Source organism: Pteropus alecto, unplaced genomic scaffold (assembly GCF_000325575.1).
Source record: "Pteropus alecto unplaced genomic scaffold, ASM32557v1 scaffold78, whole genome shotgun sequence".
Classification (NCBI taxonomy): domain Eukaryota; kingdom Metazoa; phylum Chordata; class Mammalia; order Chiroptera; family Pteropodidae; genus Pteropus; species Pteropus alecto.
The window spans coordinates 4,089,721-4,106,089 of record NW_006443124.1 but is presented as its reverse complement, the minus strand read 5'-3'; the positions used below and the strand labels follow the sequence as shown (position 1 = coordinate 4,106,089).

The following is a 16,369-nucleotide window of genomic DNA, read 5'->3' as shown; positions in this document are numbered from 1 at the left end:
AATGGCAGCAGTCACATGATCTAATTAACTTTTTCAAAGAGCTTTCTGGCTGTTGTGTAGACAGATGTGGATTTTAGGGATACCAGAGGGGATATAGGAGACTGAGTTGAGCTGTTACTGATGTCTAAGCAAAAAGTGATGGTGGCTTGATCTAGGTTAGCAGCAGAGGGACAGAGAAGAGTAGATCGATCAGGGTATGTTGATGGAGCCAGTGTGGGGAATGGGGACAGGGTGGGATCCTTCGCCCTCCCGAGTCTTCCCCTCAAGGACAGAGGGCTCTGTGAATCCTGGACAGTGAGTTTTCAGGTAGCAGAGAGGCAACTGTAATTCACTGCTGGCTAAATGGAACCTGGCTTCTACCTCATTAGCTTTTTGGGATTTTGATGGGCAGATTGTCTCTTCTGAGAATTTTCTTGCCCATTTCTTCATTCATATATTCATTTATTCAGCTAGTGCTAAGCACTGTGACAGAACACAAAAGGAGCATAAGCCATAATCATATTTTGCATTTGTATAGAGCTTTCGCCCTATGCAGAGTTATTTCTTCCACATTCTTTTTCTGCTTCTGCCGCCAGGATTTTACAGACTAATTGAGGAGACAGGGCCGGTCCTCTTGAAACAGTTTAGTTCATAGAAAAAGATTTATACATTAAGTAAGTGCCAGAAAAGTATTTAAAGCCTAAGTGTGGTCTGCGGGTTCTAGAGCAGAAACAAGTGTGCAAAAGTCCGATGGTGAAGGCAGAAAAAGATATCCCAGGCGGGAGAAGCAGCTTGAGCAAAGGCTTAGAGTTGAAAACTGACTGTCTTCTCCTGCTTTTCCTTTTTGTTCGGAGGATAAAAAGAACATGGGCTTTGGAGTTGGACACACCTGAGTTCAGGTCGCTGCTTGCTTCTATTACCTCTCACTATTTCCTCATAAAGCAAGATTAACAGTACCAACTGTATCAGGTTGTGTTGGTTACAAACAGCCAAAACCCACTCTGTCTAATTTAAGCACAAAAGGGATCTATTGAGATTTGCTGACCTGCCAAGCCTCAGAAAGGACAGGAATCGGAGGCGGGGAGGCGGGGGTGGTACGGCAGTAACCGATAATGTCTTCAGAGTGCTGTCCTCAGAATAAAGCTGCAACAGCTGTTTTCTCTCCTGTCACAACCAGATCAAAGGTCAGATACCTGAGGGAAGGTCTCATGGCTTGAGAGGAGAGCAGGTACACTGATTGACAGCACCAGGCGGAGGGCTGTTCCCAAAGGGAAATCGGATGTTATTACCAAGTGGACTTTGATGGTGTGAGGAGGGTGGAACCCACTGATGTGTATGGCAAACCGATGAAATATTTGGAGGATGGAAATATGTGCAAAATGTCCAGCACAAGAAAGAAAAGGAAGAGCCTCTGGGATCTGGAGGAGGATGTGGGGAAGTTCACAGAAGAAGCTGTGTTTACGCCCTGTGCTGTCTTACAGGGACAGAGAACATGAGGAATGGGGACTACGCGGCAGCCTTTTCCTACTTCCAGAAAGCAGCAGAGCACGGCTACAGCAAAGCACAGTACAATGTGGGCTTGTGTCATGAACATGGCAGAGGCACCCCCAGGGACCTCGTCAAGGTATGGCCCCTCCTTCCTTGCTCCGAGACCCATGCCCTGTGCTGTGTGTCCCAGAGTGACCTCCAGAAATGAGCAGTGGGCAGGACTTGGGGAAAGTCCCCTTCTCTCTCCCAGCTGTGAGGGAAAAATAAGAAAGAAGCTTCTAACTTCTAGGAATTTAGACTCCAAACTCAGGCAGGCCAGGGCCCTTGTATTCTTTGCAGTTGTGTCCTCAGGGCCTAGAATGTTACCTTGGCGAATAGATTGATTCTAAAATAAAGTACAGTAAGTCCACAAAGATGTTATATACAAGAATGTATTTCTTAGAATTGTATATGATGGCAAAAAAAAGAAAAAACAACGACAAACAGGAAAGCAACCTGAAATTCCTTCAACAGAGAATGAATTGGTTAATAACATCTGTGTGGGCCTTAAAAATAATGTGCTAGATCTATATTGATTGGCAAGGAAAGACATTCACGGTGGATTGTTACGTGAAAAAATAGGTTACAAAATAGTATACCTCTCTCTCTATCCCCTACTCTCCCTCCCTCTCCACCCCTATACACACACACATATTTATATATAAGTGTGTGAATGTATATATATATATAATGTACATGCGTCTATATGTAAATGCATATATATGAAGAAATTTGCTAAGGTGTACACTAAAGTGTTAACAGCATGATCTTTAGGAGACAAGATTTCTTAGAAGTGTATGTTTCTATTTTTGGTTTACCTGAATTTAACATTTTTTTTGGCTTATCTGCATTTGCTCATCTATAATGATTATTTATTATGTAATTAAAATAACTTTTAAAAATTTTGCTCGAAAAAATCGGCTTACAGTGTTACCAGTTGACTGGTGTTCTCCCTTTGCCCCAGGCAGCCCTTTGTTACCAGTTGGCTGCCAGCCAGGGCCACAGCCTGGCTCAGTACCGCTATGCCAGGTACTTGCTGCAAGACCCAGCCTCCTCTTGGGACTCTGAGCGGCAGAGGGCAGTGTCCATGCTGAATCAGGCTGCAGACTCAGGCCTGAGAGAGGTGAGTGCCATGGGTGGGGTCTCTCCTGGGCACCCAGGGCATGCGGGGTCTGGCAGTGACCAAGATACATTTTTCCTTCCTCCTTGACCACAGGCCCAAGCTTTCCTCGGGGTGCTTTTCACCAAGGAGCCGTACCTGGATGAGCGGAGAGCTGTGAAGTATCTTTGGCTTGCAGCCAACAATGGGGTACGAGGTCTCCAGTATCCAGGCGTGTCGGGGATCAACTCTGATAAAGGGAGGGACTTTGGAGCTGGTACTTTCTCCTGTGTTTAGGGGACTTTTTGATAAGAGTGTTGGGCTGGCTTCAAGTCTTAACTCGCTGACTTACCATATGACCTTGGGCAGGTCCAGGGTGTGCCAGAGCTGGCTTGTACCAACCTATAAGAATATTGGTAGTGTAAAACCAGCTGTGATAGGAGGATTTGCACCACAGAAATTACTAAATCTACAAAGCAGGGCTTTTCCCCCTGGAGAGCCAGTTGTTAATCATATACCAGCACACTACTGGGCTGGTCGCTTTTTGATCCAAACCTGTTCCCGTGTCTCTAAAACTGGCATAGTAATACCTGCCTGTCCTGTCAGCTACTTCACAAGGTTGTTGTGAGAATCAAAATCTGACTAAAATATAGGTGTGAAAGCATTTTGTCAGCTGCGTACACGAAAGGTGCATCATTACAAGTGGCGTAGTTCCGGGAGGTCAGAAGATGCGTGTGGTGAAGACACTGAGCAGCTTTGGGGTGATATCTAGTTGTCTGGGAACTGGGGACATTGGCATCCAGGCAGCATGTCCCAGAGTTTGTTCCACAGAGCATTAGTTTCATGGGATGTTTATAAGTAATACATGGGTAGAGAGGGTCAGTTGGAGTTGGGAAGTACTGAGTTAAACAGGTATCTTTAATGTAGGAAATCTCAGTTTACTGTCACTGTGAATCACCAAGAAGCCATCTGTGGTTTGCTGCATTCCTCCAGTGCATTTGACCAGTATATTTTCGAGTTGCATCTTGAAGGCCCAAGAGCACTGGATGAAAGCCAGCAGTGTGCATAGACGAGAATTCTTCTGTGTAAGGGTTGCAACTTTTCTTTGTTTTCTGGCTGACATACTGAGAGCTTCATTTAACTCTTGAGCCTCAGGAGACTTGCCCTTTTTCACTCTAGAGTGTTGCCCAGAGCATCTCTAGTAGCCGTCAGAAGGAGACGGATGTCACCAATGAGTATGGGCTGCTGGGCCTTTCTTTCCTTGAAAGAGCCACAGAATCTTCCCTGGTCTGAGTGGGCCCCATGGCTTGTGCTGGACAAGCTGGGGCCACCCTGGCCTGCTTTAGTCACCCAGCATGATAGGAGAAGTTGCACAAAGGGATGTTAGGTAACCCTGTGTTGGGGCACAGGCCTCGCACTCATCTGCTCCACTAGGAATTATGTCTTTTGGTGCTGAGCAGTTATAGAGTCAGTGTTTGGCCTTACAAATATCCTGTGCTGTGTTCTAAGCCAGCCTGTAGCCATGAGTCCACCATATTTATTTACATAGACTTTGGCCTGCATGTTAGAAACTCTGTCCAGAAATTTATAGAAGGTAAAAGAGAAATGGGACCCAGAGCTGGGAATCAACAGAGTGTTTTGTTTTTTAAGTTGGGAAATTGACTATAATGAAAATATTCCAGTGAAGAGGGAGAGATTAATGATACGGACAACTCAAGGTATGAAAATAATAACACTAAGTACTCTTCATATACTAACACATTAAATCCTCAAGCTAATGTAACAAGGTAGGTCGCATTATTATGCCCACTTTATAGATGAGGAAACTGAGGCACAGAGATGTGCGCTTATGTGCCTGAGGTTGCACAGCTGGCAAGTGGTGAAGCCAAGATTGGAAGCCAGGCAGCCTGGTTGTTCAGACCGGCTCCCAACCCCACCTGATCCTGCCTCTTCAAGGAGATAGTTCTCAGTGAGAGGAGAGAGGCTCCCGAGCCACTGGCAGAGGGGTCAGCCTGTAACCTTTCGAAGGAGGAGGAACACTTTCCCTGTAAAGTATGCTGTGTAGCCCTCTCGGCAGAGGTTCAGGAAGGCACACAGAGCCTTTGGGAAGTCTGGCCTTCACCCTTGCTTCTGGCTCTTTTGGGATAACATAGGGGACTGACTCCCAGGTTTCCCATAGGTGGGCTGAGTGCTCCCTGCGGCCTTCACTTACGCATACTTTCAGCATCAGTCTCAGCGAGAGAAGCTTCCATTCTCCTCTGGCTGGACTCTCCTTGGGTCGAGGGATCCCTGTCTCCTTTGTGTTGGGTGGGCTCTAGGCCTCTGACTTTTCAAGGTTAGGATCCCTTGGTACAGGGAGGGCTGGAGCTGCGTCTTGACTTTGCGTGGATGAAGCCCCAGCGTGCCTCACTGCTCCATCGTCTTCATGCCTTAGCATTTCACTTCTTTGGCCCTGCATGTGTGTGTATCTGTGTGTCTGTCCGTTTTCTCCTTTAGGACTCTCAGAGCAGGTACCACCTGGGGATTTGCTATGAGAAGGGTCTCGGTGTGCAGAGGAGTCTCGGAGAGGCTGTCAGATGTTACCAGCAGTCAGCGGCTCTGGGGAATGAGCCCGCCCGGGAGAGGCTGCAGACCCTCTTTTCCACGGAGGCAGCAGGTACAGATGCAAGTCAAAGCCAGCCAGGTTCCTCCCCAAACTCAGTACTCTGCAACAGAGAGGAGGGTGGCAGTAGCTCTTGGTCTCCTTGTCACTTCCTGCACCTTTTTTAACCCCTGCTCTGTCACCGAGCGTGGACTCCATGTCTCTGAGCTTCAATTTCTTCATCTCTGAAAATGAAAGTACTGATAGTACCTTACTCATTCGGTTGTAAGGTTTAAATGAATGACTATAAAGGGCTTAGCACAGTCTGGCACACAGTAGGTATTGAATAAATGGTAGCTACTCATGGTTTTTCAGGAGAGATGACATCCCGAAGCTGCCTCAGTGCCCCGAATTACCCTTCTAGGGTTCCAAGAGCCCTGCTTGCCCATGAGTCACTTGGCTGGTGGGGTTAACAGTGCCAGGGGGGACCAAGTCCTTTAAGAAGTCTTTGCTCCAAAGTAGAAACCCAAGAATATAGCATGAGTAAGAGTTGCTCTCACCTCTCCTTACAGCCCCGGGGCCCAGCGACCGGACAGTTACAGGATTGAAATCCTTCTCCAGCCCCTCCCTGTGCAGCCTGAACACCCTGTTGGCAGGAGCCTCAAGCCTCCCACATGCCTCGAGCACAGGGAGCCTTGGCCTCTGTAGAAGTGGGAGGAGTCTTGGAGCCAGCCCCGGAGCCCCAAGCAGGACTGCCCCTCCACACCTCTTGGAAAGGAATCTCGTCAGACTGGGTTTTGGCTAAGGTGAGATCAGACACAGTTACTGGCACTTCTCAGTGGTACTGGGGGGAAGGGTGAGGAGAAGGTTAGATGGCAATAAAAATAGGGTTTCTAGATCCCTTTTCAGGGTGGAAATTCCAGTGGGAGTCAGGTTCTCAAGCAATTTCAAATGCATGGCTAATAAATGACTTTGACCTTTTCCCCGGGTTGGTAGCCTCACAGATAAGCAGTGGATACAATCATAGGCATCTCTGGTGCGTGCACCAACAAGATTCATTCAGTGACCTGTGAAAAACTACTGAAGGGTCCAGCGACCCTGGGTCCTCACTTTACCCTTTGTCTTTGAGCAAATCACTTACCTTCTCCTCCCCATGCTTCAGTTTACTCAAGCGTAGACGAAGTCATTTTTTGACAGCATCCAATGTGTGTGCCTCTGGTGGTTCACAAGAGGATTTTAGTGGTACTCAAATTAATATATATTTTTTTATTTTAGTAGCTGTATATTTAATGTGTAATGTAAAAATGTAACCAACATAGCTTAACATATTTAAATAGTGAATCAAATTAAAGAAAAATATTGTAACATTGTGTAAACAGGAGCACAGATCGGAGAGAAGGCAGAAATCATGAGGTGGTTCCATGAATGGCTGAAACTTGGGAGATACAGAATCAGATCGCTTTTGTTCATCTCCAGTGAATTCATGATCAGCTCCGTTGCACCTCTGATTTGGAAGGAAGGAGTTTTTTGCCTAAATGCTTGATACATCTTCTTGACTTTTTTCAGACCTCACTTCAGCTGTAAAGGTGGAGCCTGTGGGCTCAGAGATTCCACAACTTAAGTCCCAAAGAAGAGGCCAGTTATCCACCCACCTTCCCAAAGAACCTTAAGTACCTGCCCCAGCACTTAAAAGAAGAAGGAAGTGTGTGAAGACCTAGGTTCTGGCCATGTCGCCCTCCTGGCCATGTCACCTTGAAGCAGTGAGTAACCTGTCTCGCTGCATCATTTCCTCAATTGTCAACCAAGGGCAGTGGTGTTTGCCTTCCTACCCTGCAGGGCTGCTGTGGGGCATTTCATTGCGGAAAGGACCTTGATGCTCGCATAGACCTGAGGAGACAGTGAATGCCCGTGGTTACATGGCTTTTTGAGTCACCAGGCCAGGAGAGGACCCAGGCCTCCTGACTCCTGGCCCAAGGCTCTTTTGCATCGTTCACACCGTATTTTTGTGCGAAAGTGTTTTTATCATCCTGCTGCTGTGAGGGAGTGAATGCAGATCGAGCACCTGGACTCTTGGAGCCGGAGAGTGTAGATTTTGAGATCTTCATTTGTGAAGAGTGTGTCAGAGATGGATAGGAGCTTAATAAAACAGATATGGGATTATCTCATCACTCTGCCCTTGAGTGTGTTGGGGGGAGGCAGGGAGGCAGCCAGGGGGAGCTGAAAGCCAAGGCTCCATTCTCGTCTCTAAACTCTCCATTAACCAATTTAAAGGGTCTTAAAAGCTTCTCCAAGAGAGAGACTTAGAAAAAATGATTTCTGAGTCAACGCTAATGACTCCAATTACTGAATTTGTGAATAGCTGTGCCTTGGCTTTTGGATGTTAGCCCAAGTTCAATAGCATAGATGTGGTTGAGGGTAGGGGGTGGGAGGGACTGAGGACCAAACCTCCTAGTGACTGTTCAAATGGGAAGCACCACCCAGCTTGGCCAGTTCAAAGGTGGGAGGAGTTGGGAGGTGGGTTGTCCACATTTCCCTCTCTGCTGCCCACTCCTTTTTCTCTCCCTATGACCCTCTAGTGGTCCTGCCACACTTTTCTTGCCCCTTCCTCTCACCGCTGGAACCCTAAGCTTCCTCTAGCTCAGTGCCTCCCCTGACCCCCACTCCCTTTCTAAGGCTGCCCTGAACACTGGTCTCAACCCCCACCGTTCCCCTTGTGGCCGCCTCCCACAGAAGGCAGCTTGGGAGCGGGGACCTTGTCTTCTCTGTATTCCAGTATCCTCCGCACTTAGCATAAAGCCCCGTGCAGGTAGGGGCTCAGTGCACACACTGGTTAAAACTTAGGGTTTAAGCTATGCAGTGCACTAATCTCTCTGCAAAAAAAAAAAAAAGTTTCTGTGGTCAAATAAGTTTGGGAAGCTCTACAGTAGACATCCCCTTTTTATAGATTCACAATGCACATCGGCATATTCAAGGCTCCAAGAAGTCTTGCAGTAAAGAATTTGGTTAACCCAATGTTTTCCTCATGGAATTGAGCACAGAGCCAGCTCCCTGCGGACTGAAACTTCATGGGGTACCCGCTGAGTAAAATGTCATTCTGGTCCTCCCGTGGAGCCCCACTCGCAAGCCTCTTCCCGCCTTGTCATTTTGGGCTCTCTGATTACCACTTCCTCCTGGCTATGCCTGGGGTCAAGGGGCTGTTCAGACAGTCCTGTGGTGGTGGCCCGATGGGACTCTCCTTCCCCCTCAGTCATTACAAATTAATTACTGATTCAGTTCGAGGTGCCAAACGTGGAAGTGGGATATTTTTAAGTTCTCCTTGTGGAGAGAGAAGGATGGAAGAGTCGTGAGAGAGATGTTGTCAAGGGACCGAAAATTCTTCGCTATTCAGTCTCCACACAGCCCCAGGGGATGGGCTTCATCAGCAGACCCAGAACCACTGTGCTTTTGCCATTAAAATTCTATTATTAATGACTCATTGTCAGTGCCCCGAAAGGAAATGTGAGGCGAGGACAGGGAGGTGGCCCCAGTCAGCAGGGCCAGCCTAGGTTAGGAAACTGGGTGACCTGAGGTTCAGGGCCTGGTGCCCTCAGCAATGAGACCTTGGTGTGAGGCTCTGCTGCCTCAGTTTCCTAATCTGGAGATGTGGTTTTCAGAGAGCCCTGACGCTACAGTGGGAACAGGCTGTTTAGTTCATTATATCTCCAGGGCTAACACAGTCCAGGGCACTTAGTAGATGTTCAGTAAATATTCAGAGGGAACAGGCTGTTTAGTTCATTATATCTCCAGGGCACTTAGTAGATGTTCAGTAAATAGTCAGTGAACAAATGATTCTGTGCATTGCCCTCCCCTCCACCCAGCACTCAGCACCAAGTTTACCCAGCACGTCGTAGTTACTTTAAATATTTGTTGAAGGAATGATTCTGTATGCCCCTCCCCCCACTGCTATTTCTAGTGCTACTTCTGACACATAGTAATCGCTCAACAAATACAAAATGTTTTTATATGAGTGTTTCTGATTGTGCCTCCCTCCTTGCCCCACCCATTACATTGTACCCAATACTTAGTAGGGGCCGAAAAACGCTGACCTATTTTCTACATACATGTGATGTGCCAAGCGGAGCCTGTGCTAAAACTCCTTCCTCCCCGCTCCTGTCTTCTTTTAGGGGTTTGGTTATCGCCAGAGTCCCAGGGGTGGTGATTGCCAACTCACTCTTGTTTTAGCCAGAGGAGAGGTAGGGTCAGTGAGCTGCCAAGCTGAAGTTGGGTGACAGACAAGGAGGCTGCCTGTCAATCTCTGAACTGCCCCCAGGCTCTGAGTGAGCACTGCATTGCACTCCCAGTGCTGGAGAAAGGCTGACTTGATAAATGTCTCTTTGCGCTTTCCAAATTGAGACGACATTTAACTGAGTGCTCACTGGCTTGCCTGCTTCCTCTCTCTCAGGGGACAGAGCCCATCTTGGTTCTGAGCATGTCTAGAGTCTCAGTTTTGACATCTTGGCTGATGTCAAGAAGTTTCTGTAACCTTCAGCCAACTCAGTTTGGTCACCATATACACTGTCTCGCTCTCAGCCTGTTACTGAGAAAGGGCTGATAATAGCATGCTAAGAGGGGCTTACATGGTGCAAGTAAGAATTATGTGCAGTACCTACACCACTACCCTGATCAGAGGTCGGTTGCCTCAGAACGGTGCCTGTGCGTTCTTCAGGCTTTGCGGGAAAGGCAGAACTGAGGACCAACCTAGAGGATTGTAGTGGTTCTTAACCTTATTTAGGTCACAGACCCCTTTGAGTATCTAATAAAAGCACTGGCTCCTTCTCATAGGAAAATGTGCTTCCTCCTAGTTTTGCATGCAGTTTTCAGCAGGTTTATAGATCCTAAAGTCCAACCAAGGGGCCAAGGTTAAGAACCCTTGATGTATTATAACATACTAAATCCCAGATCCAGATTCTAACCTTGCTGCAAACCTTCCATGTGGCTTTGGGCCAGTCAGCCTTTTCTGTCTTGCCATTTCCTTGCTATAAAATGTTCAGCCTCCTGAACATGACTAAAATTACCCATGTCTGTGGAGGTTTAGATCATGACTTAGAGCAGTGCTGCACAACCTTTTTATAGGCCACATGTTCCTCTGAGAATGTGATGAGAACTTTATATCTTCTGCTTAGAAAAATGCAACTACACAAAGTTTTGCCTAGTATGCAGGAGGTCTCTCCAGAGTCCCAAGGACTACAGATTTAGGACTTTTGAACTAGAGTGAGGCGGTGATCCAGTGTGTCCAGTGATCCAGTTGCCAGCTGTGGTTCCAGGTTCCTTAGTCATCTCCTCCCCTCATCTCTTTCCACCCTCCAAACATCAGCTCTGCACTGAAAATCCACTAGTAATCGGGAGGTCAGCACTGTCTACTCCAGTGTGATGGTTTTCAGACTTTGCTTTCACAGAACCATTTTTTTTTCTAATGAAGTTTTACCTGAAGCTCCGATATAGATAAAAAGGAACTCTAAAGCATTTATTTACCCATTTATTCATTCATCCATTCAATAAGTATTCATCAAATGTTGCTTTGTGCTGGGCACCTGGCTGGTCAGGCTGGAAACCCTGCCCGCTTGGCTCCCCTGACCTCTCTCATGGACGTGAGGAATCCGACAGCTTGAAAATCACAGGTCTTGTAAGGAGATCACCCTGACCTGGAGTGAGGTGATCAGAGACCCAGACCTTGCTCCCGAAGCACTTGGCTTTGAGGGGCCTCATTTTCCTCATCTGTAAAATGGAACAGTGGAATAATGATGCCACACTGTATTCTAAGTATGTGTGGTTTTCATTAGTGCTAGTTAGGCATATGATGGGCCCATTTCTGTGAACAGTAAATATGAGTACTGAGCTCCAAGGACACAAGGAGGAGCACGGAGAGGAGTTTTTGCCTTCAGTGTCTAGCTATTGAGAAGCTAGCTGAATGACAGCTTGGGAATTTCCAGGAAAATGATAAGGCCGAGCCTCGGGAAATATTTGCTGTTTCTTCACTCCCTCCTCCTCTGGAAAGTTTGCTGCTGTCTATGTCGATTTCATGGACTTGTTTCACACACTGCCCTCTCAGGCATGAATTCACAGGCCCAAACCTGCTGTGACAAAGGAAAATTTACCTATGAATGGTGGTTTCTGGAAAAATGACTTCTGTACCTGAATGGCTGCTAGCTGAGAAAGGACAGGATCCTGCAGAGGCCCAGGCCTGCATCAGGTCAGATCTAAGTCCCCTTTGCTCTGGGCTTGGAAGTGCAAAGATGTGCAGGCCTGAGCAGCTTTGAAAATACTCTTTTTAGCAGTGTTTCTGGAGGGGAGCTCAGACAAGTCCACTATTGGCAAAAGCTCACCTATGAGGCCTTTTCCTTTCCTTGGCTGGCAGTCCAGTGTCAAAGTCGAGGTCATGGGTTCTGGTATTTGACAAGCCTGGCTCCAAATCCTGCCTCTGCCTCTGCTCTCTGCTTGATCTGGGGCAGGACATTCAACCTCCCCAAGCTTCATGTTCTTGTCTGTGAAATGGGGGTAATAACATTTCCCTCCCAAGATTGTTGAGAAATTAATTAAATCCTATTATAAACCTAGCGCCTGGCTCATGTAAATGCTCTATAAATAGTCACACTTTTCTTAGCCCTAATTTTCCAGCTGAGAAGCAGATTATTTGATAATGTAGCAATAAAGAAGTGGGGTCAAGAGTATGCCTGTCCATCGTTGTGTACCAAACACTGCACACCAGTGTGCCCCACTCCAGTCCAGGCCCAGCATGACCCTCTTGCCAGGGAGTGGATAACAACCCTTACTCTGTTATTCTTCCCTCCTACCTTTTGACAGGTGTATACAGGAGAATAAGCCACTGCTTTTCCCTTAGTAGTGGAGAGATTTGCCTGGCGTCCCAGGGTCTAGCCCCCACTCTCTAGTATGCAACGAGGCCATCTTTTCCTGCTTGTGACACTCATGGCAGCTGTTCTGCCGGAGGACCGGCCCTCTGTGCTCTACATGTGTTTTGCCAGCAAACACTTAGGCACAAACTGTCTCCTCCAAAAAATTCACAGGCAGATCCAGCCCCTAACAAGGAGCTGCTTTGGTCAGCCAGCTATTAGTCCACAGGCCCCTTCTGTGTGGGGCAACATCAGTCACCCTAAAGTTCTCGGGCAACTTCTGGTCAGTGAGTTCAAAGACTTTAGAAACCTACTTATATCCCAGGATCCTCAGGGCTTGGGGTCCCTAACATCTCCCAAGGCCCCTGGTTCCTGGATCCACAGGCCCCTGCTGCTGCTGCTGCTGGTCCTGCTTTTGGCCCCTTTCTTTCCACCTGGACCCCCCTGGACTTCCGTGCCTGAGGCCCCGCTGGTGGCCAGGTCTAGACTGAGGGTCCTCCCGCAGACGGAGAGTCGGCGCAGCACCTCGGAGGCAGCCTCCACGGGCACGCTGGCGCGCTGCTCCAGCAGCATCTCCAACAGCGAGCTCATCTCTGAGAGGAAGGTGCTGGCCAGACGAGTGCCCGTCGGGCTCAACTCTGGCCCTGACCCCTTGCCAAATGTCTGGAAGGTCTTTGGCTCCTCCAAGGCTGCAGCATCCGGGGAGAATACATTGTCACGGTAATTGGTGGTGAGGGGTAAAGAGAGTCTGGCCATCCAGGCTGGGTCGGGGGTGCTCAGTCGGTCCAGGGACAAGCCTGCATGGGGAGGAGGGGATACAGTAAGGGCCAAGCCCACGGAAGGGCTGGGAGGGTGAGGGTGGGGTGTGGGCAGGGCAAGGGCACTGGACAAAGAAGGGAAGGGAAATGGTGGGGAACAGATGGGGTAGCCAGAGGGGGACAGGAAGGAAGAGGCCCTGACCGGGAAGCTCGCTGGGCAGGAAGGCGGCGACTGAAATGTCACGTGAGCTGAGTGAGGAGCAGGAAGAAGGCCTAGAATTAGAAGCTGGCCTATTTCTAAAGCATGTCTGGGTTGGTGGAGTGTTTCAGGTCTAGGGGTCTTTTACCCATTCCTTACAGCTAGATGCACCACTAGCTGAGGATGGTGGGGAAATCTCTTTTCTGAGTCGAGGCTGGCGTTTCTGGCTTGGTGCTGCCTTCTGATCTTATGCATAATAGTGACCACTTATTAAGTACTTTTGTGCCAAGCAATTTACATAATTATCTCATTTAACCTCCAAACAATCCTTTGAAGTCAACAGTATTATCCTATTTTATGAATGAGGAAACTAAAGTTCCTAGAAGTTAAGTCACATGTCTACTAGGCAGCCGAACTCAGATATAACCCCAGGTATGATGACTTTGAAGCCCCCTGTGACTGCACTGCCCTTGTACTCTCTGAAGAGCTGGCCCTCCTGTCCCTTGGGTGTTCCAGGTGCCCACCTGTAGCTTCTGGAATTCCCAGACCTGCTGAGGTCTGCACTGTTACCACCTGGCCCCGTGCCAATTGCTCAACCTTCATCTCTCAAGCTGTGGGAAACCTTGGCCTATAGGCAGGCTGGGAAGGGGCTGGCTCCCTAAGGGCTGTCCCAGGAAATGAAGAGAGGCAGTAAAAAGCTGAACCCTAGATCTCCGATGCCACCATCATACCTCTTCCCCATCTCTTTCTCAGAAAATCTTGCCTCAAAAACTAGTCCCAGGCCTGATGGTGGAGGCCAAGCAGAGGAAAGAATGTCTTTAAGAAACTGTCTTTAAAAAGAAAAGCAAAAGGCACAACACCTACTTTAACATGTATTTAATGTTTGGTTAAGGTGAGCTGCTTTAAAATCTGCATAGAATAAAAGACTAGAAGGAGATATGTCAAAGTGTTAAGTGAAATTACCCTGGGCAGAGTGATTTATTTTCTTTTTATCTACATTTTCCACATTAACTAAATATTGCTTGTGATATTTGGAAAAGTTATTTTAAAATACAGCTAATTGTTGTTTATATTGATATAAATGAGTCCCAGTCTTGCCTTGTCATTCAGGGACTATGTAGACTCTGAAGCAGAGTCAAGCCCCTTCCCAATTGGTCCAGCCCACACCTGGGACTTAGCAAATGTTTATCAAATGATTGAATGAACATAAATATTAACCCTGGTCATTTGGGAAATGTAAGGCTTAGTTTCCTGAGACTCTGGGATAATAAGGTTGGAACTCTTTTGGTATTACAGAGTTAGGCCTTTCCTTGTACATGGCCAGAAAGCTTCAGGAGGAATGAAGCTTGGAATGAGAAAACCACTGGTGTATAAGAATGGCTAAAAAGCGACGGTGAATTCACTCTGTGGCAGGTGGGCACTGCACCGACCTGGTTTTGATCTCCCTGCTTTGCTGCTTATGAGCAGTGTGACCTTGGGAAAATTGCACAACCTCTCTGAGCCTTCTTTCTCTGTCATAAAGTGATGAAATAGCAGTACTCATTTTGTTGTGTTGCTGTGAGCATTCAGCAAGCTCATGCAACCAATAAAATATTGTCATCACGTCCTCAGGTGATGCAGCCAAGACCCCAGTGTCAGGCTCACTCACCAGTAGCCCCATCGCAGTCCAACCTTGTGAGCCGCTCAGGCTTTCTTTCCCTGCCGCCCTCTTCGTCCCCCTTCTGGTCCACTTTCTGGTCCCCCTGTGTTCCTTGCTTTCTGTGCTGTGGGGAAGCAGGACCACGTGGGAACTGAGCCCACATGGTCCAGCCCAGAGCTGCCCAACAGGCAGAAGGCAAGTCACAGAGATTATTTTAAATTTTCTAGCCACATTAAAAAAGTTAAAAAAAGTGAAATTAATTTGTAAAATATTTTATACTCTATCATCTTATCACATAGTTAATTTTAAAAATTATTAATGAGCTATTATACATTCTTTTTTCATACTGAGTGTTCAAAATCTGGAGTGTATTTTATATTTATAACACATCTCAATTGGGACTAACCATTTTCACATGCGGCTAGTAGCAGCTATATTGGACCTCACAATTCTACATTCTAGACAGCACTGCCCTATAAAACTTTCTATATATTTGCTGTCCAAAGTGATATCCATTAACCACACGTGGCTATTGAGCACTTTAAGTGTGACTGGTATACGACTGAGGAACTGAATTTTTCATTTTACATGCACTTAATTTTAATTAGATTTAATTTTACTTAATTTTGAGCCACACTGCCTATGTTAATAACCATTGGCTACACGATCTTGGGAAAATTATTAAACACCTCTGTGCCTCAGAGGATAATGAATAGTCCCTATCTCAAAAGAGTTTCTCATGAGGCACTTAGAATAGGGACTAGCACATAGAAAGTCCTTAATAAACGTTAGCCATATTTTTTTTTTAACCACAGAAACAAAACCACAGCTTAGGGATGGTTGGAGCTATGGCTGTTAGCAGTGTCCACAGCGGGAGTGCAGCTAGCAGATTCAGGAATTAAAGTTCACGTTTTATATCTGTTGTCCAATAGTTTCTCTAGAAAAAATTCTTTTTGTTTCAGTTAGAAATGTTAACATATTAAAGTGTTAACTCAGCTTTCAGGGTAAAAGGGTATTTAAACTCACTAAAGAAATTGAAAGGAGTGGTTTAGGAGGTAAGGGGAAGTGTCTTGATGACAGGAAGGCCTAGGTGGGGTTCCCTTTGATGACTAATCAACTAGGTTACTCTGAGAAGACGATGTATGTTACCTCTCTGATCCTCAGTTTGCTTATCTCTAAATTGGAGCTTATAATATCTACCTCCAAGAACTGTTTGGAAGCTTAGCTGAGCGAATGTGTATAAGATGCTTCCCATACTTGGCACACACCAAGAGCTCAGTAATTGTTTACTATTCTTATGATGATGTGTAAAATGAATAACCGAAGTAGAATTTGGTCTTTAAACAAAGACCTGTTGAAGCTCCAGGCAAGTCAAATGTTGCTGATCTTCCTCCCTAGAAACAGAATGGCTGTGTTTCCCTGTAGTGAATTGGAGAAGAAATCAGAAGCTTAGGCATAGGAGGAGATGGTGGGGTCAGAAGGAGGTTGACCCTGGGCAGTCCCTACCTGTGTGGGGGTCCAAGAGGCTTGACAGCTCTTCTTCTAGCAGCTGCTTCACAGAGAGGTCCTCTTCAGGGTCCAAGGGTCCTTCTTCCTGGTCTGGTTCTGCCTGGCCACCGGTCCTGGCACCTGGGCCATCTGTGTCTGGGATTGCACTCCTGCAGAGGAAACCAGTCCAGCCCACAAGTGAGGAAATTCAC

General features: G+C 47.0%; 2 protein-coding genes across 4 annotated transcripts in view; one reads left to right on the top strand and one right to left on the bottom strand.

Moving 5' to 3' along the window:
* DELE1 (DAP3 binding cell death enhancer 1) overlaps positions 1-7,354 on the top strand; it is a 13,584-nt gene extending 6,230 nt beyond the window's left edge. For 2 of the 3 annotated variants that reach the window (XM_015598167.2, XM_006922992.3), the window contains exons 8-13: positions 1,461-1,603; positions 2,471-2,629; positions 2,723-2,815; positions 5,102-5,261; positions 5,759-5,992; positions 6,753-7,354. In XM_015598167.2, the coding sequence (XP_015453653.1) occupies positions 1,461-1,603; positions 2,471-2,629; positions 2,723-2,815; positions 5,102-5,261; positions 5,759-5,991 (788 nt within the window). In that variant the 3' untranslated portion in view covers position 5,992; positions 6,753-7,354. The other variant, XM_015598168.2, reaches the window with a different exon arrangement.
* Positions 7,355-12,403: 5,049 nt separating this feature from the next.
* Positions 12,404-16,369, bottom strand: part of PCDH12 (protocadherin 12) — a 12,790-nt gene continuing 8,824 nt past the window's right edge. Inside the window, exons 3-4 of the mRNA XM_006922991.1 lie at positions 16,176-16,327; positions 12,404-12,870 (exon numbers count right to left, since the gene is read on the bottom strand). Coding sequence (XP_006923053.1) covers positions 12,404-12,870; positions 16,176-16,327 — 619 coding nt within the window. The remainder of the gene's footprint in view (positions 12,871-16,175; positions 16,328-16,369) is intronic.